The sequence below is a fragment of the Pyxicephalus adspersus genome, chromosome 8, assembly GCF_032062135.1.
Source record: "Pyxicephalus adspersus chromosome 8, UCB_Pads_2.0, whole genome shotgun sequence".
In the NCBI taxonomy this organism is placed as follows: Eukaryota; Metazoa; Chordata; class Amphibia; order Anura; family Pyxicephalidae; genus Pyxicephalus; species Pyxicephalus adspersus.
Window position 1 is genome coordinate 57,188,058 of NC_092865.1, and position 27,921 is coordinate 57,215,978.

The 27,921-nt window shown below is 38.8% G+C and overlaps 1 protein-coding gene across 1 annotated transcript in view; it reads left to right on the plus strand.

Annotated features, from left to right (window-relative positions):
- The first annotated feature begins 16,515 nt into the window (after positions 1 to 16,515).
- The window catches only part of LRIG1 (leucine rich repeats and immunoglobulin like domains 1), a 68,210-nt gene continuing 56,804 nt past the window's right edge, over positions 16,516 to 27,921 (plus strand). Inside the window, exon 1 of the mRNA XM_072420794.1 lies at positions 16,516 to 16,881. Coding sequence (XP_072276895.1) covers positions 16,694 to 16,881 — 188 coding nt within the window. The 5' untranslated portion in view covers positions 16,516 to 16,693. The remainder of the gene's footprint in view (positions 16,882 to 27,921) is intronic.

Genomic DNA, 27,921 nt, shown 5'->3' on the forward strand with positions numbered 1-27,921 from the left:
AAATGCCACCCATAAAGAAAGCTAAAATTATGTTTGGTGTGTGAACGCTGCAGTGATGTGGCTCAAAAATGCATGCTCTACAAAATTGGAGGTCAATCATCTAAAGATTAAGGAACTCCTAGGAACGTCAGGAGGAAGATTCATTTCTCTCTGTTCCTGAGGCCATTGTCACTGCAACAGATAGAGAAAATTCATAATTTGGAGTGCTCACCAGAACATACATACAATAAGGGCAATTGGTCATGTGACAGCTATTCAAAATATACATTTTCTCTTTGCAGAGATATCCTCCTACTTCCTGTTGTCTCTCAATTTCCCAACTTATTTAGAGCTGACAACAATACTATTTGCTATACTGAAATCCTAACCAGTGTTGTCAGACCCATATGCATTCTTCCATGCTGGATGGCCCATTTTTTATTTCTATACTATTGGTGAAGGTGTGTGTACCTATAAATTGGTATGCTCTGCATGTTTACCAAAGCTTGCATAATATACCATCAGTAGGTGTCTTACCATAATATTGTGATGAGGTGGAGCTGTCAGAAATCAGCCCTCATTACAAACACCAACTAAGAACTTAAAACAGACCGTGGTAAATGATGTAATGACAATTGGACTCCATCCAACATATGACTCACTTCTCCTAAAGATGTCTTTAAAAATAATCCTAACCTATTTTCCTCTCTGTTTTACAACAAGGCATGAGCAAACCTGAGATTTTAAATTTTCCCAAAATTTGGGCAAAAATCAGGAAATTTTGGCACATTCACTATAGTGTAAAAATACATTGGAACAAGGGTGTGGGATATTTTTGGGTGGATTTTTTTAGGGTGTACTGGCTTAGAATGTCTCCAGGGAAACCGACCAATCATACCCATCATCTTTATGTTTAATAGAAAGAGAAAGAAATTGTTAAAAAACACACACACCATACAGAAACATGAATCAATACACAAAAACACAAAAGGTTCTATTTAATAAACAATGAATATGGTGTTCACTGAAACTTTCCCAGTGGAAGATCAATTACTGGCATTGAAAAACATGGACCTGGAAGATTCCCCAACAAAAAATGTTAAAATGAATGTCAAATTCACTGCTTTGTAAAGAGGCCCCTAAACGATGTGACTTTTACTACTACTAGTGCATTGCAGAATCACTTTGAATGAAGCACATGTCAGCGCACGATTATCATACATTGTGGTGCACTGTGTTGGAAAACAAATATTGCAGATTTGTGGATCTTAACACAACGAGTGCTTTTATGTGACGAATATTATTGGGATGACAGTAGACTAGGTATGACACTGAAATATAGTGTGCATCCTCCAAATTAAAAAATAATTTCCCTAAACATAAGAAGCACAATTGTGAACTTTGCAGACGGTATTATCAGAAGTAAGTGCCCTGGTGAAACCACTTTTGCTGAAATCATTCTGCTCATCCCTATTTACATCTAATCTAAAAGGCAAAGCTGCATGATACCTCTAAGCTGCTTTGGGCTCCCTATAGCTAGGATCATCACAGGTTCGGCTTCATTTAACACAGAATTGGAGCAATGCTGAACCCTGGAGTGGCAAATCTGCAAGCAACAAGCTAAGGATCAGTATTGCAATTCAAGCTGCTTTCATGGTTACTATTGTGTATTTTGTATTTATTCTAAAAAGTAGGGAAGGGTAAAAAAAACAATTTTTTTGATTCTTAACCTTAGCAACCAATCCCATTTGATGTCTATGTTATTAGTGGTTGAATGGGTAAACATTAGATAAGATCTAGTTTTTAAAATACAAAATAAGCAACAATCCTATTGGCTGGTGATTGTCAATGGCAGCTCAATAAAAAGAATGTATGAACTCCCTTTTCTTCCTTTTTGTGAAGCACCCCTGAAAACATCAGGAAAAGCTGCCTGCTCTGCAACAACCAGCTCCCATGTTATGTTCATCTTTTTAACTTTTTTCCAGAGATAAAAATGTGCACATGTGTACGCAGTCTTAGTTTGCTCCAAAAGTTGGGGAAAAACTCAGACTTAAAGTGGAACTGTCACAAAAAAATACTTACATTTACTTCCACAGAGCCCTCGATCCCTCCATACCTGGCCTTGATTCGATCCTGCAATGTCCTGGAATCCTTTTCCGCCCTGGCACAGATGAAACACCGGGTGCTGCCATCTTCTTCTGTCTTCTCTAATCTTCTATATCCCCGGATCTCACACTGCCCGTGCAGCCCAAAGCCTCCTGGGATACATGACGTGGGTATCCAAAGGGGCTCCGTGCTCCCATTTTGTTTTTACCGGCGGTAAAGACAGAAGGGGGAGAGCTTCCTTTTTTTGTTAAAAAAATGCACTTAGGGAAAAGAAGATACTTTTTTGTTTATATCAAAGGGTTATCTTTAATCTCTACAGATTGAGTGAAATTTATCCTTGGGAAGGTTAAAGGAAGATTTACCCCTAACTCCTACACTGGTGACAACTTTTGGATTTCTTCATCATTCTCTGTCTCAGTGTCAGCAGTTACCCAGAAAAATAAAAAGGATAAATGTTCAATCCTGAGATGCTTGACAAAGGTCCCAACTCTTCCTTATTACAACTACAAAAAGTTTTTGGCTTTGCTTACATTTTTACAAAGTATGAGAAATAAGAACCGGAACCTATATATTGGGAATATTTTCTCTTTAAGTGCAGAGAACATGGGTTGTGTAAAATGTTAAGTCATACAGCAGTGTTTCAAGGACACGTGAAGGAAATCCAGGTGGCTTACTAATGGGGGTTGGAACATCTGCACTCCACTTAGAGGATGTCCTTGTGGTCCTTCTCTGGGGAAGCCATGGATGAAAATCCTCCATCTGATGCAACACCCTCAGCACTGCTCTCTGGACATAACACAGACCTCGGAATAACCGTCTTTTGCTTTCTGGGCCATTAACAGCTTCCGGATGTACATGAGCGGGCCAAAGATCTGGTCTGTGCTCTGGAACGTCCCACCCTTTTATTCTCAGTTGTTTGAAATTAACAGGAATGATGAATATAATAATCATGTTTTGTTCAGCTTTGTCCAAAACACTTATTCATAACAAAATCATTAATATTTTAAAAAATGTATTTCTGGAATGCAAAAAGTATAAATAACTGAATTGACCTGCTATCAGTCTATTGCAGTCCCTGTATAACAGGGCTGGATTGTGAGAAGAAGAAGCAAAAGGAGCCAATCATGTAATGGCATGCATAGAAAGCGAAGAATGACAGACGATTAAACTTATCACAGTGCCAACTCAAAATCTTACATTTTTCCTCTTGCAGTCTTGTTGGCAATGGGCACAAGGTTGAAAAGAAAGGATTTATCTCTCCATTGGCGATACAGACAGCAATATAAACCTAAATACATGCTTTGAACTACATTGCTATAGATTCCTAAAGAATTTTAACCTCACAAAGAACATAATGCAATGGAGTACTACCCCTACCTTAGCAAATGTTCAGACTAACGCTATTTGCAATTGATTTTAAATAGTTTTGATGCTTTAAATTGCTTGCAAAAACAGTTACCATTGGACTGAATGGGTCCCGTTTTATTCTTTATTTGACAGGCAGTAGCATTGCACATTTTGGACACACTTGAATTGGAACCACTGGTCATTGCTTTTAAAAATTTTCTAGCAATTTTAATACAAGTACTAGCTGTTGACAGTAAGTATCTGGGAATGGTGATCTCTGTAGTAAAATAATTTTTTCCCCTGTTGGAAAAAATTGTATCTTGTTTTTTTGCCTTCCTCTAGACCAACTATGCCTTGTGAGGTTTTATATCTGGGATATGTTTAATCATAGTATCCAAAATATCAATGTATGTCCCATTTAACGACAGTCAAATATCATAAAATTATCATATTTTATTTACATTATTTTAAAAAAAGGTTTATACATGCCTCTCTCTATGTAAGGATTCAGGGGAAATTAAATAACATCATAACATACATATGCTGAATACACTGTACACATTACATATGCAGGGATCATCCGACCCGTTTCGCAGGCTAAGTCCGCTTCCTCAGGGATATAATTAGTACAGACAATAGATGTATCAGCACAAAAAGCTATTCAACTAACTACAAGTGCACTTTGTCACCTGGTATGGAGGCAGATATAAAGCTGGGTTAAAACCAGAACAACAGAGATAGCGGTATCCCAAATTAATCATCCACAATAGTGTTCAATTTGTAGTGTCTGTCCCTTGAAGTTTTCAGAAAACTGCAATTTAAGTATTTATTTACCCATAGTGATATGCTGTCCTAGACCTAAGTGCATCACAGATGATGGCAGTCTTCCTGTTTTCCTTACATGGGAGAGGCATGTATAAACCTTTTTTTTTAAATGATTTAAAAAATATGATAATTTTATGATATTTGACTCCTGGTAAAGTCCCATACTTTTATATTTTGGATACTATGATTGAACTCTTTTAGGGATGGTGGCAGTATTAAGTAGAATCGAAATCGGGCAACAAAGAATATATAGATCTGGGATATGTTTATTTCCATAGTGGTTGAACTTGATGGAATTTTTTCAACCCAACTTACTATGTAACTATGTATAATGGTAGTCTGAACATGTCCTTACTCTATCTAGAAAGTAAAGTGAAACAAAAGTTCAACAATAAAAACAATTGCAAGGAGGTTGATTCTATACTGTAGAAGGAACAGACTATGTTTCTTCAGCCATGAAATAAACTTACCTGCTTGTTTGTTGTTAAATTTAGGTACACTCACCTTTCTTCACTGCGGTAAGGGTGTCAAACGTTTCCCCTGGTCTATGTTCCAGGATCTTTGCATCATGATTGGCCAGGTCAGAAAAATGTATCACCCATGCATGCACACAAGAGTTCATTGATTCCCAACTGCCCGGCAGGCTGGGTATGGCGGAATCATATTGTGCACAATACAGGGAGGCACATTTAGTTTATTGCAGGAGTGGCATTACTTGCCTGCTCAGATTTTTTTACTATATATATATTTATATATATATATATATATATATATATTTGTTTAATGTTGACTTAGATAAACTTTAAAACATCATATTGTTTGTAGCGTTCACCCATAACCAACACCTGATCTCCAGCAGGTTCCAGCTGCCATACACCTCCTCAGTTCAGACTACATTCACCCAGCAGTGTGAAAAACACAAGGACAATAACAATTTATAGGGGTAACAAGTTAAACCTTAACTAATCTAATTACTTGTAATTACATGGGATTCAATAGGCAGGGGGCAGTCCAACATGGATAGTTTCCTTTATACCGGTATTTTGTGTAGATTTTGGCTCTTGTCCAAAAAATACATAATTGCAAGATAATTGCAGACAATGCGCAGAATGCATAAAACCGTCATTTGCACTCTGTAATGATTCTAATTGCTGGCAACACTGTGAGCTGTATTTTAATTGCAGACTAATTTGTTATTTGCTTAACATATTTTCTGCTCTGTCTCATTATTTTTATAGGTCAAATTCAGGCCAGTAATTTTCATCTGATTAATGGCTTTTATATGCCTGATTTTCTTTTTACACCTAATCTGTGACAACAAAATAATTTGTTAGTGTTGGTTTACAACAACAATAACAAGATCATTTAATAAACTATTGATCCATTTATTGGCTAACAAGTGTTTTGTTGAGTGTTGGTTATATGATCATAGTATTTCATTTGTTATTGTTGATTTCTATTATTATAAACTCATAGGAACCTATTTATAAAAAGTAGTGATCTGAGATTTAGGGATCAACACTTTTTGGCTATCTACTTTTGAATTCTTGATTGCCGCTGTAGACCGCCATATTGAATTAGGGGGCCAATTTTGTTCCCTGGTAAAGGGATTTCAAAAGTAGAGAACAGAGGTACCTTAATACTATTTGAGTGGTGATCAGAAACTCTATTATGGTTGGAAACCTTGAAATAACTTTGAGGTCTCAGAGAGCCCTTGCTACAATTATCATATACACAGCTTATAGTATAATAGCATGGTGGTCAGTGGGACAAATGCCTCCTATATTGATGGCCATTTGTAAGAAAGTCAGCCTAACAGAGAGCCAAAGGTGTCACCTAAACTTGACCACAAATTACTCAGTGCTCTTGAAATCTCTGGAAACCCCTGGAGGAACCCTAAATTCCTTGACACCATGCCCCTGATTTATTAAAACTCTCCCAGGCTGGAGAAAATACATTTTCATCAGTGAAGCTAGAAGACCCAGCAAACTTGGAATGGATCTGGTCCAGGATTCAAAACATTTGCTATCAAACAGCAAATGACTTTGAAGAAATACATTACAGGTTTGCTAGATCACCCAGCTTCACTGATGAAAGTGTATTCTCTCCAGCCTTGGAGAGCTTTAATAAATAAGGCCACCTTTTTGAGAATTACTGCCTTATTCTCTTTTACTGAGCACTTGATTGTCATATTTAAAAGTATTTGGCCAATTTACTATCAATGCTACTTTTGGAAGTCATAGAAGATATTTGACCAAAGAACCATTTCCTGTGGGAACCACCGCTATTAAAGACTAAGTGCTACTTTATAAATAGCCCAGCACTAGACAAAGAAAATATGGTTCTGTCAATCATAAAAGTAACAATGGTCAGCTGATCACCATTTTCACTGCTTTTATTTTAGTTACGTTTCAAGTAATCAGGTGGATCATACTTAAATGTACCCCATAATATTTTCGGTATAGGAAAATCTGGAGGTCAAATTGACCATGAGTTAACGCCCCACATAGACACTGTTTTCTTGCAAAACTGCAATACAGTTCTATGTACAGGCACCTCAGGGGTGTGACTGCTACTCCGCTCTGACCTGTGATCAGGCCTGGATGCAGCATTTTCTAGGGGGAAATGTGTCCTCCTGGAAAGGATGGTCATAGATGGACAGATATTCACAGACACTGTCATCATTGAGCTAATACCCAGATCTGAAGTGGTAAAGAATGGCCAGAGTTATATTCTATGTATAGCCACCCTGTTGTAACTGAACCCATAGGGGCGTTTATAGAAGGATTATGGGAAGTAGACCCTTTAGTGGACTTTTCTCTTAAGGTCAGTGTCTCTATACAGTTGAATTTTGTTCAGAAGGAACACTAAAGCTTCAGGTAGTTCAGGCTTCTGTGCATTATAACACTGTTTAGTCTCCCTGATTATCTCCAAGCAGGGAATTATCTTTTGTGGCCTATGTACTCAAATGTGCTCCATTTATCTACTGATAACAAGAAGCTTTGATAGGGCTCCACACATAGAGCTGAACGATAAATGCTCCCATTAATGATTTGCAGCTGCATTATGTTCAGTGATTACTAAAGGAAGTGTTTCGGAAGAAAACCAACCAAGGAGACACCTGATAATTAAATATGGAAGTCGGATAAGGGCTGAAAGCATCGGCATGAAAGTCGAGGTGTTGGTAAAGTGTATGCAAACATCCTAGTTGTGGTCAAGTGAAATGAACTGTTGTTATAGTTAAAGATTTTAAAGATAAGTCCGCCCAAAAAAAGATAATAATACACTCTTGAATAAATGCCAGTAGGTGAACACTCAGGGTGGTGGTTTACACTCTTGTTGGCCTTTAGGAGTGAGATCCAAGAGACTTATCTTGCTGTCATTGTATTCTGGTCACTAGATTTCTGTTCTTATGGATAATTTATTAGGATGGGTATGGACTACAGTTTTAAAGGGATATACCACATTAATGATAGCAGAGTGATACCTGGTCTTCACCAGATGGCCCCACCAGGGGTGATGGGCTGGTAACCCTAGTGGCTTTTAGGCTCTTCATTGCAAGGTGCCACTAGGTTGAGGACCTCAGGTTCATCCCACGTGTGGGGGTAATAAGGAGAGGCTCCAATGTCTAGACAGCTAGTATTCAACAGGTAAGGACAGGGAGCACCCAGGGTAATGGCAAGCAGAGAGGAAAACCAAGCCAAGCAGAGGTTGAAGCTGGCATCAGGCTGAGCAGTGGTCCAGACAAAGGTCAGCCAGGTGGCAGGCAAAGCATAATCTGAGCCCAGACAAAGGTTAGGGCAGGCAGCAGATTTATCCTAATCCATGTCCAGGCAAAGGTAGGGGCAAGTGGCAAGAAAAGCATAATCCAAATCCAGGCAAAGGTCAGGGCAAACAGAAACAGTGTTCTAATACTTAATAGCAAGGTAGTTGGTGCAAAGTCACAGCATCTGCCACCAACACAGCTGAGGTTTAGATAGCTACCGCTAAATCCATGCGGGCACAGCTGCCCATGGGTGTGTGAGCCCAAGGAGATCAACCTGCACCTTTGCCATGTTCATCTGGACTGGATAAGGAATGAGCACCAAGGCCAACAGTGTGTTGGGGAAGACTGCTGCAGGACATTGCGGGTAGTATGAACTTGAAAATAGACCATATCTAAAGAAGTTTCAAAGCTTTAGGATAGAGATGCTAAGAGTTAGAACCCTCTGCCAGGGTGTTAGGTCTGTATGTGTCCAGTTGATCAGTGCCTTCAGCAGCAAAAAGTTGCCAAAAGTCCAATAATGTTTGGCCTGTTCAAATGAATGATCTGCCTTGATGCAACATGCATGAGCATGGTACCAGTACCAGTTAACCCGCAGTAGACCAGGCTAGTATCAATGGGTCCTAACCTTATCCAATAATTCGAATTGGATGAGAATTTTTTATTCGCTAATTTTTACGTCTCTTTTTTAAAAAAATATTTTTTGAAAATATTAGCAGCCTGGTTACAATAATAACCATTTGGCTCCAGAGCCTATAGTCAAATATGTCAGTTATACTTTAATTAACACTCAATAACAACAGAGCTCTTGGCGCTTTCACATCCATTAATGATCTAAAACTCATCGTTAGTTGGATTAACGTTGGCATTATAAGCCCCCCTCCTAGGGCTTTTCTGTTTTAAGATCTAATTTCAAATCCAGATGGTGCTTTTTTTTTTTGTAGATATTAGCACCTAGCATGTGATATCGCCTATTCTCCCCTTCTGCATTCTAACCGCATAAGCAGGGAACAAAGGCAATGAATAGATTCAGGTGTGCAGAGACATCTGATAGATGGACCGGTTCTGTCTCTTTGCAAATAAACTAACAATCGTGTTTTCATACCATTGTGTCACGCGAGACAGCCACAGAATAGCCAATTCGCTACGGGGATGTAGTTATCACACATCTACCTGGATGGGTTTATAGAAGCAATATATATAATGTCTGTTGGGCACATCCAATGGTTCTTTTGATAATATAAAGAGCACCTGTTGCCCTGAAGGAAACAATAAACAGTTGGGGACAGAAAAAAAGTTGTGTGGCAAAAAGCATTGAAACATACCCATATGTAGCTATGAAAATAGAAAATAGAGATTTTTTTTCAGCCATTTGCCATGGGAAAACAGGCAATTCATCACAAAAGTTTTATTATATGTGTATAAGTAACACCAAATACTGGTGGACACTCCTTTATGAAAAGTTTCCCTCTTGCCCTAGGGTAGTGTCTCTCAACCAGGGTAGCAATGAGTAGGTTGTGACTTTCTTATCTGTAAGGGTGGTGGTCATCCCAATGACAAGAAAGATACTGTGAGCTGTGGATATAATAATTATAGCAGGGGTTCCCCAAAGAACTGAAAATTACTTTAAGGGATTCCACAATGTCAAAAAGTTGGGAAACATGGTCTTACGATAGCGCAACACTATTCCTTCACATGGTACGGTAAGTAAACTTTGTCCCCCTTTGGCGGCCTTTATTTACCTTTTTACATTGGGGAACCCTTCAGGTCTTTAGGGAATCAGTTCTTTAATTGCTATATCCACAGCTTACAATACAATAGTGTGGTGTTCATTGGGAAGAATGTCACCCTTACAGATAGCTAAAATGTTCATTGGTGTCACTTAAATTGACCTGAGAGGCAATGCTCTTTGCTCAAGGAACCCTTAGCAATCTTTGAAGGAACTTGTTTGTCTGGTTGAGAAACACTGCCCTAAGGTATTACCAACAGGATCATCATATTAATAAATAGGGAACAAATCCCCCCCCCCAAAAAAAAGAGAAAACAAATGTAGCAACCCAACCTGAGCTCAATTTAATCCCAGAAATGGCACCATACCTAGAAATTGTGTAACATAGGAAGTCATAGAAATATAATAAAGCAAACGTTTTCTCCATCTTACATTGTCCCTATCTGACATTGTGCTGGGTGGTCATGTTTTTGTATAGACTGAGCACTGAGCAGTTGGTCTTAGAGTAAATAGATGTACACATACAACACAGCTGACTGGTCCATTCATGGATGGTAGTGAATGGGGCTTTTATGAGAAGTGTATTCCCCAGCTTTGATTACACTCGCACTCCATCAGCTATACTACAGGTGTAATAGCACCTTGCATTTTTACATAAGCTCCACTTCAAAGACCCCTACAATTACAGAAGCTGTATTTATCCTAAGTACAGAGTATTATTCACACTACTTTAATCAAATTAGCTGTTCTGCTCCTGTTAGGTGGCTCTTCTCTACTTATAATACTGGTGGGGGAAAATTTTATGCACTGCTTGCACTGAAAATATTCAATGCACATATTAGACCAATGATGACCAGTTTTATAGGTTTTGGCATGTTTCACATTGCTTTTTTGAATTAGGTCCAGATTTGGAGAATACATTTAATACTGTTGTTTATAGTCTGTGTCCCTGCTGGATAGCTACCCCCTCTATGTAAATCCAGATGACAATTGCCACCGGGACAGAAAGTGGAAAGAGTGAAAGTACAGTGGCACTTTCCAATCGGGGTAGCTGCTGTCATGACAGCCATTAGGCAATAGGAGCTACCACCGCCATTTGCAATAACTAAACAAATCTGTTTGTTGGAAAAGTAAACAATGGGGAGCTCTCTGGTTGACTGTTGGTTATTGGGAGCGCTTCCCACTGATTTATAACAACCTCTCAGAGCAGGCAGGGTGGAGTGGTGCTCAATCAGCCTGGTTGATACATGCACAATGATCCTTTCAAGTAAATGATTGGAATCAGGGTGACATCTGGTTGACATCTATCAACTAGTATGATCATCTTTTTTTGGTCCTTAATGGTCTGTTAAAAATACTATTAAATCCACTTTGTGATATTAGTTATATAAGTGCAAAGAATACTGTCTGCTCCCACCAGATACCTTGTCAGCTGGTTTCTAGTGCTTTTTGGTAAGCCACTACAGGGTGCCCCTAGTCAACATTTATTATGCCCAGAAGTGTTTTTTTAGAGTCAACCATTGCGTTTGATGAACTCTGTGTTGTGCAGTTGAGTGCAGTTGCAGTTGTGATGCTGTTCACCTCACTACAAAGGATTGTGGACTATCTCCAATTCTCCATCAACAACCACAATGCAACCATATACAACCAGGCTCAACCGCTGCTTACTGCAGTTGGACAGTATGCCGAACAAGTCAATAGAGGTAACTGGCCGCTCAAGGCTGACCAAAAGCTATGGGTCACATTGAAGAACTGTGCCACAAACATTTGCAACCTCAATGTGAATGCAATCATGTACAAATGTGAGCAGGAAAATGGTTCCCAACTGCACCCATTTGGTTGAGTTGTAGATGTTCAGAACACAATTGAGTTTGAAATAAGCTTTAGATTGTTTCCAGCTTCCCCTATTTTACAGAAGAGATGGGGGGGGGTTGGACCTTTTGTAGGGTAAGCATTGTTACCTGAACCAGGAAGTGTTTACAACCGGATCACAAGGAAAAGAAGGAAGAAAATTGGTGAGCTGCAGTTTATAACATTTTTATCCTTAGTTTTGGAAACGCTTGAATCCCTTCGTCCTGACAAGTCAATTCTTTGTGAAGTTCTGTTCTCCACATCCTTCTTCTAAGGATAGCAAATTGAAGATAACTTTCAGCATTTCAAAACCCAGTTTTAAAAATGGTAGGATATGCTGGGATAGACACACGTGAAAATCATTAACAATGACGCCGTGTCTACAAAGTCTTTTTGAGCTGACAACTCACAACAGCACACGCTAATCAATTGCTGTTACTGACACGGTTGTGAGATTACACACTTTGTTTGTGTTGGAGGAATCTAGGTCCTGGGTAACCGGCCTGATTTTATTTACGCTAGATTTAGAAGTGTGACACCTATGCAGGTAGGGTGCTTGTATTACTTACCTGTTATAACACGTTACTACTGACATGGTTCCATCTATGGAAAGCAAATAGAATCTTTTATTTTACCAAACAAAAGAGGGAATGTTTAGTACAAAAGCAAGTTCAAGGGGCCCATCTGGTCCCGGAACATGGAAAAAAAATGTATTTTCATTTTCACTTATGTGGTAAAGCTGAATACTAGGCAAGCAAATCGAATAAGTATTTTACAAACAGTGCCACCCTGTTCTATGGAGAGGTGGAGGGCGTTGGACAGGTGAGTGGCACCCGCTTTGATCTCCTCCATAGGTGAATACCCAATCACATGCATGGAAATAAAAAAAAACATGGTAGGATGAGCGGAATAGAAAATTTCTGGTCAGATTGAATTCTGACAGATCAGTCAAGAAAATTGACTGGATCTGGAAATTCCAAATTGGAGTATGTATTTTTTTAATGAACCATACTATAGCCATTAATGACACATAAAAGAGCAGAGCCAACCCAGCCGCTTGTTAGAGATATAGTAATATCAGATCGAAATTCCGAATTGAGGCTCAGAATCAACTCCAATTGGGACTATCCAATCACCACTAATGGACAACATGAACAGAGTTTCACCTCATTTATTAAGCTAAGTGAATGATCCGTAAATTGGACAAAAAAACTCTATGAATTAAATAGTACAATATATGTATCATCTATACCAGGGGTCGGCAAAGTTTTATGGCCACTAGGCCATTTATGGGGTGGGCAGGAGCACACTAGGCCGACCCACCTCAATGGCTCCGCCCACCACCAGGGAATACCCCCTGAAGTGAAATCCCTCTCCTCCAGATGCATTGCGGAGGAGAGGGATTTCCCTTCATGGAGCTTTCCCTATTTACCACGGTGGAGGAAGTATCAACGCCGCCCACGGTAAATAGGGGACCAACTGCAAGGGGGCGGCACCGGAGCTCCAGCGGTCCTGGCAGTTCCTAAGGCCCTCTGGCTGATCCACCAACATTAGGCCGGAATCACCTACCGGCTAGGCCCTATTTGGCCTAAAGGCCGGAGTTTACCAACCCCTGATCTATACAAATAGGTATGTGGCGTTTAGAATCTCAGCATTTATTGTTTTTTATTCACTTTGACCATATTTTCTCCCAAGAGAGCAATATAAGATGTATTCAAATCATTTTATATACCAAGGGGAATAGCATTTGTTTTGGTTGGGGGGTACAAAAGTAACAAAAAACTGCAAGCATATGATGAGTCTGTAGGGAATTTATCATCTGAAAAAGCAAAGCAAAACATAACTACAGAGCATGATGGGTTGTTTCTTGAAAAATAAAAAAGAATCAACCAAGTGCACTTCCTGTATTAGGAAGAAGACTTGTATTCTGCTTTATATTATCTTCATACAGTCTATATAATGTAGATAAAAGGACACTCGAACCTGGGATCTAGGTGAGCCGCTGAGCCAACCATGCTGCCCATAATGTTTACATGAAATTCCCTTATCCTATGATACCCCACTGACCTTAACAAACCTCCATTATTGCATATGTAGTGTTGCATTGTTGGCTTCCTCATACCATGCTTGCCTATAATTGCTCTTGTACACTTACTTGTTTACTGCCTGCCCCTCCTGCAGTAAACAACCTGCCTGCTTGCAGTTTTTTATTTTTCACCTTTAGTTCTGCTTTAAGAAATGCACATGGCACTTTCTATCAGATATACTTTGCTAGTGTATAACTAGCCTCAGCTTCTATTATTCTCTACGGGAGCTGGGTCTTCATTACATGTATGGTGGATCACCATTCAAGTACTTACATGAGAGTATTGGAGTTGGGGCTACTGTGGGCCACGTTAAATACATCTACCTAATGGCGCATGGCAAACATGAAGTGCCATTTACAGTTCTTAAAAATAGGTGGGAAGTAACTGCACCTTACTGGGAAAATACTGTTATTCTTTCATTCTCCAGCTGCCATTAAAGTAGAACTAAACCCTCATTACTCAACTCTCCCCATTCCTTTACAGGACGCCACCATCTTCTTTTATCTTCTTGTCCAGTAGATGATCTTTGGGCATCTTTATTGGCTTTGATTGACTTTTGTGCCACTTTAAAATTGTACCTGGAGATTTTTCTAAGGACCTTTTCCGGCAGTTCCTAATATGGGGTGACAAATGTCTCCCTGATGTTCTCTTGCATTGCCACCCTGTCAAATGCACCCTTTGTTGTTGGAGCCATTGGGTCTGATTTATTAACGCTCTCCAAGAATAGAGAAGATAGACCATTATGGGAGAAACTAGGTGATCTGGCAAACCTGGAAATTAATTCTTAAAATAATTTACTATTATTTGGAAAATTTAAATCCTAGACCAGATCGATTGTAGGTTTTCTGGATCATCCACATTCCCCTGTGATAGTCTATCTTCTTCAGTCTTGGGTAGCTTTGATAAATCAGGCTCATTGATAAAGAATGGTCCACCATTGCCACTACTGGGAAGCCATTCCAAAACAGTGGATATTGGAGCGAGCGTGTGAAGTCAAGAATGGGATTGGAGAAGATTACCAGCAAAGGATACCAAATACTGAAAACAGTATTTTTTGGAAATCAACAAGAACAATAAATTCATGATATACAATTCATTGTCTTGGGGGGGTAGCTCTACTCTAAGTAGCCCAAGGATACAAAATGATGACCCGCCTTTCCCTTCACCCACCTGTGTGTAGTCCGGCTCATGCAGTGCCCCTGGCAACAAAGAGTATACTGTCAGACTTCAGAGAGCTGGCCTCTCGTCAGTAATTCTGCTCCCTTTGAAATAAGGAGATTGGCTGAATGCATGACAGCTTTCCAAATGACCTGAACAGCCCCAAGGGAAGGATGCAGCCTCATGGGCATTTGTTGTGTGCAGCTGGACAGTCAAGTGTGCACAATTACGACAGTGTGTGCTTCTTTTTTATGTTTTGCAGATGGACACCAGTGCTGGTATATGCTCTTATTAAAAAGCCAGTTCATCCAATTTTGATGTTTCCACCCACCTGCCCTGTTGATAATGGGAGGGTTTACTCCCACTCTTTGATTTTATTAGGATAAAATGCAGCAGGAGGTGTAAGACTCCATGGGAAAGGGCTGAATAAGCAACTCCAGTGGGGAAGAACTGGTTGCAGGAAGATTAGTTTCTGATCCCTGAAACCAGTACGCTCTTCTGGCACCCTTAGCAGATTACCAACGGGTCAATGAACAAGAACCTGCAGCCGAAACATATTTTCCAGTGTGGAACAAGTGGATGGAGAATAATTGGAAGAGACCTTTGTACATAGGAACCCTTGAAACAATTTTTCTGGGAAATGTTCGACTAAATTATTTTATCAGGGAGTTCAGTAGGAAAATGCCCCCACATTGGGGGACAGTAAGAAAAAACAGTCATTGGAAAAAAAAATTGCCCCCTTGCATTGGTCATCGGTAAGAATTCCCCTTAAGAAGAAAAAAGAAGTATATCCCTTCTTTCGCTGGTCACTGGGAAAAATGGCACTCCTATATTGGTGATCATTAGGAAGAATGCCCCTGATAATAGTGGTCAATGGAAAAGTGGCCCTTACATTGGTGGTTGGTAGGAAGAATGTACTGGTGATCATGTTTATACTGGTGATCAGTAGGATGAATGTGTCTTATACGGGGTCAGTAGGAAGAATGTGTCTTATACTGGCGGTCAGTAGGAAGAATGCCCCTTTATTGGTGGCCAGTAGGAAACATGTCCCTAAATTGCTGATCATTGGAAACAAAACCCTTTATATTGATAGTCATTGGGGACAATACTAGGCTAGACGATTCTTTTCCAACATACAGGTGGGGGTCTGTCATACGTACAGTTGTCCTCTGACATCTCCCCTAAATGACCGACCACAATACAAATCAAACCCCCCCCCCCCTTGTCTATAGAACTGAATAGCACTGCGTGAACAATTCTCATATTTTCACCTGTCACCTTCTGGAAAGTAATACAGAGTCAGGAATCCCCATACAAACTCCAGGCAGATGGTGCTCTGGCTGAGATTTTACTCTGGATCCCTCATGCTATTAGGTGACAGTGCTAACTTCTTTTGCTGTAAGATCCTAATAACTAGTAGTTGTAGAGACAATCCAGGTGTGATCCGTGCACCCTGTGCTCAGCTCTCCCCTCTGCCAGCCATGAGACAACTGAGCAAAGAAAGAAAAGTTACAAACTTCCAAGTGCAGGAGAGTCAAAGTGGGCGGGCGGGGACAGCGAATCAGCCAATCAGCTAGCGCGATACAGCCGCTAATGAGCCTATGCGCGGGGCAGCCAATAGGAAAGCGTCTGTGTGTCGGAGTTGTAGCCGCAGTAGTGCTAGCTGTAGAGCAGTGCGGAGTGGCAGCGGATCGGGGAGCGCTGGATCTATAGCGACCTATCGGATTGTACCTCCGGGATCTCATACCGCGAGCTCCATAGGGATCCCGGGACTGGCGAGCATGGAAGCATCGCTGTAAGGACGGCTCATCAGCAGCGCTCACATCGATCCCTCCGGATTATAGGAACATGCAGCCCCGGGCAGGAAGGAGCCGGCTCCTGCACCTCTGCCTCATCTCTCAGCTCCTGCTCGGATTATGTCTGGGGGCCACAGCGCCCTGCCCCGGGAATTGTACCTGTATTGGGGGCATGGTGGACTGCAGCAACCTGGGGATCACCGAGACCCCCACTCACCTCCCAGCCTGGACCACACACCTGTAAGTAATATCCAGGTACCAAAATATATAGATTTACATACAATGATCCCCTATATACATGCATACAAATATACCAATATGTCTGCATACACGTAGGTGTACCTATAGAGATACCTATATATATACATATATAGACTTACTTGTAGGTGAATATAACAAAATATCTACCTACCAGTATGTGTACATACAAAGATACCAATATGTGTGAATACACCTAAGTGTACTTATGAAGATGCATGCACATATATATATATATATATATATATATACACACACACACACACACACACACAGTATACATACTTGTAGGTGAATATACTAAAATATATAGGTGTACATACTAAGATCCCCCATATACATGCCTACAAATATACCAATATGTGTGCATACAAGTAGTTGTACCTATGACGATGCCTATATATATATATATATATATATATATATACATACAATATACATACTGTATATATACATACTTGTACATGTATATTTAGATATACCAAAATATCTGCCTACCAGTACAGAGATATATCTACCAACATACAAAGATCCCCCATATACATGCGTACAAATTTACCAATATGTGTGCATACAAGTAGTTGTACCTATGAAGATGCCTATATATACAATATACATACTGTATACTGTATATTTACATACTTGTATGTGTAAATTTAGATATACCAAAATATCTGCCTACCAGTACAGAGATATATCTACCAACATACAAAGATCCCCCATATACATGTATTAGTCTGTCATTTGCAATCCCTATTTAATGTACAGCGCTGCATAATATGTTGGCGCTATATAAATCCTGTTTAATAATAATAATAATAATATACATGCATACAAATATACCAATATGTATGCAAACAAGTAGGTGTACATATAAAGGTCCTAAAGTATGTGCATTTACATAGATCTATATACCAGTTTGTATGTATACCAGTGTACATACAAAGAATTCGATATATAAGTGCATATCAGTAAGTATACATACATAGATACCAGTATGGGTGCATGTAAGAATCCCAATGTATGTGCATTCATATAGGTGTACATACAGATCTAACAATCCCTTTATATCCTCATATATGTGTATATCAATCTAAATTTGTGCAATGGTATCAATATGTTAATGTCCAAAGTAGTTTCTCTCTCTCCCTAATTATATATATATATATAGAGAGAGAGAGAGAGAATGAATTAGAGTATGACAACTTTTATACAGTTTAGGTCCATAAATATTTGGACAGAGAAAACTTTTTTTCCAGTTTTGGTTCTGTACATTACCAAAATTAATTTTAAATAAAACCACTCAGATGCAGTTGAACTGCAGACTTTCAGCTTTAATTCAGTGGGTTGAACAAAACTATTGCATAAAAATGTCAGGAACTAAAGCTTTTTTTACACAATCACGTCATTTCAGGGGCTCAGAAGTAATTGGACAAATTAAAAAGCTGAAAATATAATGTTCATTTCTAATACTTGGTGGAAAACCCTTTGCTGGCAATGACAGCCTGTAGTCTTGAACTCATGGACATCACCAGATGCCGGGTTTCCTCCTTTTTAATGCTCTGCCAGGCTTTTACTGCAGCCGCTTTCAGTTGCTGTTTGTTTGTGGGCCGTTCTGTCCGAAGTTGTCTTCAACAAGTGAAATGCATGCTCAATTGGGTTCAGATCAGGTGACTGACATTCAAGAATATTTATTATAGAATATCCTAAAGCTTCTTTGCTTTAATAAACTCCTGGGTTACTTCTCCATACTTTTTTCTTGCCATCATTCTGGTAAAGGTTGATCTTGATTTCATCTGTTCAAAGAATGTTTTTCCAGAACTGTGCTGGCTTTTTTAGATGGATTTTAGCAAAGTCCAATCTAGTCTTTCTATTCTTGAGGCTTATGAGTGGCTTGCACCTTGCAGTGCACCCTCTGTATTTACTTTCATGCAGTCTTCTCTTTATGGTAGACTTGGATATCGATACGCCTACTTCCTGGAGAGTGTTGTTCACTTGGTTGGCTGTTGTGAAGGGGTTTCTCTTCATTATGAAAATGATTCTGCGATCATCCACCATTGTTGTCTTCCATGGACGTCCAGGTCTTTTGGCGTTGCTGGGTTCACCAGTGCTTTGTTTCTTTCTCATGATTTACCAAACTGTAGATTTTGCCACTCCTAATATTGTAGCAATTTCCCAGACGGGTTTTTTTCTGTTTTTGCAGCTTAAGGATGGCTTGTTTCACCTGCATGGAGAACTCCGCATGTTGTCTGTTCACAGCAAAATCATCCACATACAAGCCATCACCTCTTTTGTTTTTAGGCCTTCTAGATACCAAAATCAGCCCAAATGTATTATGTTACATTGTCTAGTTTTCTTTTCCTGTAGCAATGTACATAATATTAATATACCTGATTAATAGTAACATACAACATATTTTATTACAGCTCCACAGAATTCTTACCTGCAGGATAAATATATTTAGTGTATTTATAAAGCACTGACAGTATGCAGTGCTTTACAAGGACCATATCCCTATCAGTATATAAAACGATAATATGCTTTTTGCTTTTCACACCTTTAAAAAAAAGTCTCATTAACTTCCTCCCCACACCATAAGTAGCCATGTGTGTGCTGTCATTTTATATATTTTTGCTTGTAGAATGTTTTATAGATATATAATAAAAGTTGCATAAAATGTAGATTAATAGCAATCCTTCATTAACATGTAAAAGTTTCCTAATCTTATAATTTTCATACAAAGTAGCAACACATAAAAGAAAGTTCTATAGACGGAAAGCTGTCACTGCAGACATCAAACTGACGAAGGGACCAGGAAGTCCTGAGAGTGACCATGTTTTTGCTAAATAACTGATGCAAAGTTCTTCTACAGTTCTTTATCACTTCTACAGTTTTTATTTCCGTATTTGTTTCTATATCAGAGAACAGGTCATAACGTTTACAGATATTGTTCTAAACCAGTCATCCTAATAGGAAACTTTCAGATGGTGCTTTGTGTTGAAAGAGTTGTCTCTCTACACTTCCCGCCTGCCAAAAACATAAAATGTTTTCTTCCATGGGTTTTAGTTCCACTTAGTACTGTTGTGTGGCCTCCAAACCTCAACATTCACATGTTCTGGTATTGGTAGAAGTGTAGGTTGGAACTGTTGATAGCCCCAAAAGTTTTGGCAAAGTTTTTGGAAACTCCAAAAAAATCTCCCTTAAAAATTGAGCACTTACAGAACCGATGCTGTGTACAAAATTTGGATTCCAGCTTAGATTTACATTGCAATTGCTTCATCAAGTTTTTCACCATGTGCGTTTTCCGTCCCGGGGAAACCTACCCATGTGAAATGATTCCCGTTTTATGGCTTGTTGTGATTTATTCCCACTGTATCGGTGGGGGAATTGCATACTGTACATGGCGGATGGTAATATCAGCTGCGCCAGGTGTACGGGGTCGGGCAACCTGCCAAGCAATCCTCTATGTAGTTTTAAAGTATCACTATAACTTAATCCATATTTTGAGGTTTAATTTTTACGTCCTGACATCCCCAGGAAAACGCAAGATGCAAATTGGAGACTACAGAGTTTATTGCTGATGTGATTTTATGGCCGAGGTCTGCAACAAAAGTTATTAAACTTTTTTTTCGGCTTCTGTTAATATGGTCATGCTTTGAGCTGATTGGTTGACGAGTGGTGTATGGGAATTGGTGGCAGCATTTTGTTTTTTCACAAATATTTAAAGGGTGACTCCACCTTCTGGGCAAAAATGAGACAGTATGGTGGTGAGTTATTAAACTTTAAAAAGTTATATTTGGCTTAGAAAAGTTTGATGTGCAAATGCTTAAGAAGTCTACTTTCCTTACTGTAGATACTTTAAGAGTCTGTGCACAAGAATAATTTGCAAATACAGTTTATACTGTTGGTAGTTGTATAGAATGTTGCACCAAGCTTTGTACTCTTTAAATCTTTAAAATACCACTATGCCCTGGCGTGCTGAGGGTTGTAGTTCCCCCAGCAGCCTGCTAGCCTCAGGTTGTTTTAAGCTCATCCTAAATCTAAAAGGTGTTGAAATAATCACCCGGTTATTTATAGCTGGAGTGACAAAGCTCAAACATCATAAAGTGCATGCGGAAGGATTACTAATAATTCTCTTTATCTGTGGCTCTGTCTTATGTCTTTAGGACAAAAGTTGGCAAGAAGTTTTGACGTTTCCTTAAAACTACCTTCTGGTGGAATTTATCTTGTTGACAAATACGTCCGACTGCATTTTATCTTTCAACCCATCTGTCTTTTTATGAGACGTTTGGCGTTGAGGGCGGATCTGCATGAAAATTTGTGAAAATGTAATTGGTTTATGTTTAGATAAGGAGAATTAATTTATTATCGTATTATAAATCTGGAGGTAGAGCATCACCATTTAAGGACAACACTTTGCTGAACTGGGTGAAAATTAGGCCTGTATGTTTTTGTTTTGTGAAAGAGTCTTGTAGTTTTTGGAAAGTTTACTTTCCTTGTATTTTTTGTTTTATTTTATATGTTTTTTTTTTTTGTTTTTTTTTATTCCATGGTATCTGCATTTTTTTTTTTGTTTTTAGAAAACTGCTCATGTCTAGTACACACTATATTTAGAACTATTTTTGTTTTTTGTTTTTTTTTTAATGTTGCTTAGGGTTGTCTTTATTGTTTTGCTTTCTTTTGGTCTTTAAAACTTTTAGAATTTTTCAACTTTTAAAAGGCTCGAAACATGTACTGTATTGCAATAAGAAAAAGCTTATTTTTGGTTTTAAGGCAACACTACCAAATACACAAAATATTATTTTTTTAATTATATAAATATTGTGTGTGTGTGTTGACGTTTGGAAAACAATATTTATGTTTCATACATTTAAAGTTGTTTTCCAAAATAAAAGTGTGATTTAAATTGTAGCACAATTTTAGAAACTTTAAAAAACTTAATTTTTGTAAACATTTAAATAATTAAAAATCAAGAGGTTAAAATGAATATAGACCAACATAAAAATTGTGATGGTTGACCTATTAGTTTGCACCAAGGCTGCCTGTCGCTCCATGGTTTTGGCCATTTTAGGCAAAGGAAGGCTTACTAATGGCAGCTGTTGGATCTCGGTGTGGAGTTACTGCACAGGATATCAAGGATGTGAAAAGAACATTTGTTCTGCAAGTGCCACCTGTATCTTCAGTTCTTTTTTTTTTGTATGTCTATCTATGAATGCTAATAAAAGCTCTTTTAGTAGTGATTTATTCTTACTAGCATTTGAAAAAAATGGCGGATGGGGTGTTCATCTAAATGTTTTTTTAATTTAACACATGAAGTCCAGTTAATTAAATAAGCTGAGAATTTTTAGTAATTAAATTATTTGAAAATTCTTGCTATTATCATGTACTCGTACAGCATTTCATAGAGTCCCTAGTCATGTCAAGGAGCTGACAATCTACTTTAACTATCATAGTCTAAGACTAGCATAAAGAGTGGAAGAAATCACTGTATTGCTTCAAATGGCCTTACAGGAATTAGTCTGCTTCACCTGTAACAGATTTGCAAAAAAAAAAAAGTCCTCTCTGGAAATGTTGCTGCATTCTAGACGCCACAATGGACCCTCCTCCCCGTCCCACACAGTCCAGTGTGCGCTGGCTTAGCCGTATGTTGAATCATTGTTGTTTTAAATCTACTTTGATCCTGCCATGTGATAAAATCACAAATTACAGGTGGAAATCATAAACCACTCTTCCAGGAGGCCTTGTTAGAAATATGGCAACGTAAATCAGTTTCCATGCCTTGTGAAGGTCGTAACCCTTTACTGACCATGCACAATCAGTAACTCATTTTGTTGGCTGTCCTCATGGTTTTTGCCTGTGGCTTTTGACGCAGGCTACCGTAAGATGGGAAATCTCTGTATGGTACAGTCAGTCTTAGACGCGTTTCCGGCCCACTATCTGGAAAGGCGCCATTGTGAAGTCTTCCAAGGCCAACGGTTTGTTTGACTCGCTGATCATAATTACAGTTCCATGCATGTAGGTCATATTATATCTGAAACCTGAAAATGTATGCAATAAAAAAGTAGAATCAGCTGTTTGAGAAAACTTTGTTCAGATTTAACATACGAATATGTTGCATGAATATGTAGCTTCAGGCTGGCCATACAGAGGTTGGTTTTCCCATGTTCTGGAGCCACCAATTTGATGCATTGACCTGCTTATATTTATTTTTGCAAATTTGAGTGTAGAATCCAAAGAACCTTAACTAATCAGATAAGATTTGTTGGGTGTAGAAGACTCTGATTGGCTCTTGAGAACTTCAGATCCAATTTTGGAGCATCTTTATTATTTGCAAGTTCTATTAAGTGAAAATATAGTGACTGCCTTACAATCACTTTAAGAATACTAAAAGTCAATTGCAACCCAACAAATCAACTAAACTTGGATGTTAGTAGAGTTGAACATTGCTTGCTTTAACAATACATGGACCATTCTGAGATACAGCCTTCCAAAAAAAAAAAAAAATCTGATGAGAGCTTAATAGTACTGTTGGCTCACCGCTTCAGTTCCTGTGCAACTTTTTATTGAATTAGTTGCATCCCCATTGATTGCTATTCCATCAACTAATCCTATTCAAATAGCAGGCAGAATAATGTTCACAGACTGGAAATATTGAGTTACCGGCATCTCTGCGTTCCAGTTCCTGTTTTTTTGAAGGCTGTATCTCTGTAAGATTAGAATGAGGGTAAGTACTGCATATCTAACACATTAGGCTTGATTTACTAAACTTCTCCAAGTGATCAAGCAAACCTGGAGTTTTTTTTTTATAAAGAATGCCTAGTTTTCCCCTGCCATGATAGAGGGGATCCTGTTTCCGACACCCTTCTGAAAATCTTTGGTTGGCCAAGTTTTTTGCCTGTATGTCCTGCGTATGGGCAGCTTTAGAACTTTGCCCTAACTACTTCCAGTTAACGGAGAAAGTCTTCATGTGGCTATCCTCGGTATTTATCTATTGATGTGTGTTATTACAACTGAGATAAGGGAACCCTTCTGTTTTATGACCGTCTAGTGAACCATTATTGACATTTCTAATTGGTACGTTGTATTTTTGTTTTGGTTCATGTATTCTTTTATCTACTATGGATTTGCTATTATGTCTGTGAACTGCTGATATGATATACATGGATAGAACTATGTACTTTTTTTGAAAAAGCTGCATTTTGATCCTATATAAAATTGTAGCCCTTCAAAGAGTAATCTGCAGGATTGAGAGCTTTTACAGGTGTTGCTACCATTTAACTGGATTTCATGTTTATTGTATACCATGCAGATTGGTAAGGGCAGTTCAAAGTGTATTGAATCCTAACAATGAATTTCATTTCCCATTTTTTTTGGGAAGTGTTTTGGTCTATCTATCTAATTGGTAAGTTATTAAACAAAAGTTGATCTGCTGTGCTCTTATAAGCTAATAACTTCCTGTGCTCCGGTCTTAATAGTTATAATCTAAAGCTAGGTACACACGTGCAATAATTGAGTTAGAAAACGAAAGACTAACAATTATGCACAAATATTTTGACCGATCATATTGTGCACAATTCTGTACATGCTGTAACGATACGATCCTTCAAATATAACCCACTAAAAATGTACACACAATAGATAAGATCGTTTGAACAATGCAGGAAGTAACACATAAAGGAGAAAGTTTACTGAAGAACCATCCATGATCACTGAACGACTGTACACACAATAGATAGCAAACGATCATCGCCCAATCAGATCCGCTGGGATGGTCGTTCATTTCCAGCATCAATCCTTGTTCATCGGTGTTGTCACTTTTTTTGTTAACGAATAACATACGAATGGTCACTAGCCGTTGGTTTCCAACAATTATTATTAGACCTAATGGACCTAATTCTTCTGTAAACGTAAAGTTCCTGTAGTCCCACCTTGATATGACAACCCTACCATGAAAGGCCCACATTTGTTATGCCAGCTCAATGTTCCATCTCCGAATGCAAATTATCTTGAATACCATGTTGGAGAACCATTTTACCCATGCAGTGGATATTAGGTGACACCCGGCATCATGCTACACCTCATTTTGCTTGTCATTTGCAACCCCTATTTAATATACAGCTCTGCATATTATGTTGGCGCTATATATATATATACAGTTTATTAATAAACTGTATATATTTAGCAGTTTATTAATAGCAGTTAGGTAAAGGCTCCATTTCGGTGGTGTTTCTGTGGCGGCTCATGTGTAAATTTGCAGTCTGTTTAACTATGAGTGGCATGTTTCAGTGTGTTTTTCCCATTATTTTCCTGTCTGCTGCTTCTACAGATGTAGCTACAGTTAGGAAAGTGACAGCAGTGTATGGTCTGGTGTGAACATAGGTCTCATTAGCCTTAAGGCCTACTAAAAAATTAATTACTTCTGTGCTGATCTTGTCTTAATGTAGCTTCAAGGCACAGATCGGGGGGAAGGAATTCCATGCTGTCAACTCTTCAACCATTTTCAAGCTAGTGGGTTTGTTTGGAAAGCATTTGTGAAAACTAAGCAGCTAAATAGCATAGTTATACCGCCAGAGATTATATATAATTTTTTATAAAACAGACCTTTCATCAAGAATAGAAGGTCCATTTTTCTTACTGCCCCACCAACCCCCAAATGCTAATATGGTCGTGCTCAAAAAACTCTGAGAATGCACGCCCAATTTATTTATTCTCATTTCAAAAACCAATTGCATTCTTTCAACAACATAATCTGTGAGAATCATCAGGAGATGGAAAAAGCTATCAGATGGCTTCACCTAGTCCACTCCACCCATATCTTATTCACCTCGTTGTACTGACCCTTGAAGCCCGTAGGAGTTCCAACACCCAAAGACATGCCCATAGTCTCGAATCCATCCATATGTAACCCAGGTCTGTGTAGGCTTATGATACCTCCCTTTGTCCTCCATATGTGAATTCCACTTGTCAGAATTCTCTTCTGCAAGTTTGATGAAGCATTTGCTTTTTAGCCAAAGGGAAGTGAGGCCTCAGCTCCTTTCAGGAATGGGTTGGGGAAGTGAGTCTGTGTTCTAGCACAGAAGTCCTCCATCTAATGTTTCTCACATGTCACTTGCTTGAATGCACATAGTATGTGAATTGTAAAAGCTTCAGTGCTCACATATGTGTAAAATGTACAACTACAAAAATATGTCTGTGTATGGTTCAGTTTATAGGACTTGGTAAAGTAGAATGAATAGCAGAGGAATCCTCCAGTCATAGCAATAGAATTTTTGAATACTTTCAGTATTGTTATGTTTATAGTGCAGATTTGCTGCATATGGGTACTCGTAGAACCCACACTGAGATTTTGAGGAACAGCAGGGATCTTTAGAGTATTTTGTGCCTTCTTTAGGTCTTTTGTAATATGTTGATGGGTTTTAGGCTTGTGTCAATGGTTTCATTTCAAGGTTTTTCTGATTCATTTACATTTGACCTTCTTCTGACCCCCATAATGTTAAAGTCCAATGACTGTTCCAAGGGCATTTAGAGGGGACCTGAGTTGGGAGAAACATAAAGGTTCCAGTTGGTGAATTATTTCTAAAAAATGGAACTTGCTATTCCAACAGGTAAGCAATAAACAAAGTCAAAGATCCCAATTTGCATACTCATTCTGGGTCATTGGCATAGAAAATACTGAAATTATTTAAAATGGCATGGCCTCGAGAGAAGCCTCGGACATGACTCAAAGATAGACCTCCTATGAATCTTTACAGTTTGGGCAGCAATTCTTGAAAACTCATCTTGCACAGAAATATACTTTACAGATATATGTGTCATTGGAAAAGGTTGAATAACTTTTTATAGGAAGATTTGCCTATTGCTGCACACCATGATTTTACAGATTGTGTCTGTGTTTTGGTATAATAAAGTGCCCCATTGCTTTACCATGTAGCTTGCAGTTTTCCGGTTGCACTGAGATGCTACCGGCAGCATTTTGTGGTTGGGTAATTGCTCAACTGCTGCTATGGACCTAAATGGTTGCTATCTAATTTAAATGCCTGGTAAGCACTTTATAGGCATTTGCAAGAAATTTTACAATAGTTGGTAAAAAAAAAGTACAAACCAGTGATGTGTTTCTGCGTCCTTTTATTCTTGTGCAAGCCAATCGCAATGCTAGAAGTCTGTTCTATAGCATGTTTCCTACTTTTGACAAAGCCCAGCAAATGCCCGTAGCTCCTCCTGGGTGCCCAACAATTGAAATTAGGCACCCAGTAAATGGTAACCACACTATTACTTCTACTATCTGAAGTCTGAAAATCTCCAGGCTGTACTGAACAGAAGCAAATTATCTACAAGTGAAGATTTGTCTGCCTTATCTCACCAATTTCCACTTCTGTCTCAAGTAGGAACAATTTTGTCTGTTTGCTGATAAGAAGCTACTGAACAACTTTCCCCCTGTCCTGACATGGTCAAGTGGTGTCCATCAACACCAAATAAAAGATGCAATTGTTCTTTGAATGCCCCCTCCCTCATTCAGTGAATCTTTGAGCCATCAAGGAAAAATACCTGCAATTTACATTGTAAAAGTTCTGCAAACTTTTATGTCTTTTTAGGCTTGTCACTGTAAAAGAAATTTGATGTAATATGTGTGGCTAAAAGTGGAAACTATTGCATGTTTTTTTTCCTCCCCTTTTCCAAGCACCCCATGGGAGCCCTGCACCCTGGTGGGTCCTTTATTCGGATAGCTCTTGTACCCAGGATGTGCAATATGCAGATTCCCTTACACACAAACCTGTTCATATAGATCCCATTAACATCCATTGATTGGATTTAAATCTGTAAGGTTCAGTAAAGTTCAGGCATTACTGCAGTTGTAATGTAGATCCTAATCCAACTTGTGGGTAAAGATTGGAACATCTACCAAGCTTTTGTGCTCTTTGTGTCTTTAATGGGGGTGTTTATGACTCACTTTCTGTTCTATTGATGATATGCAGAAATAAACATCTGTCATTTGTCCCTGGAATAGGTGTTTTGGTTGGAACT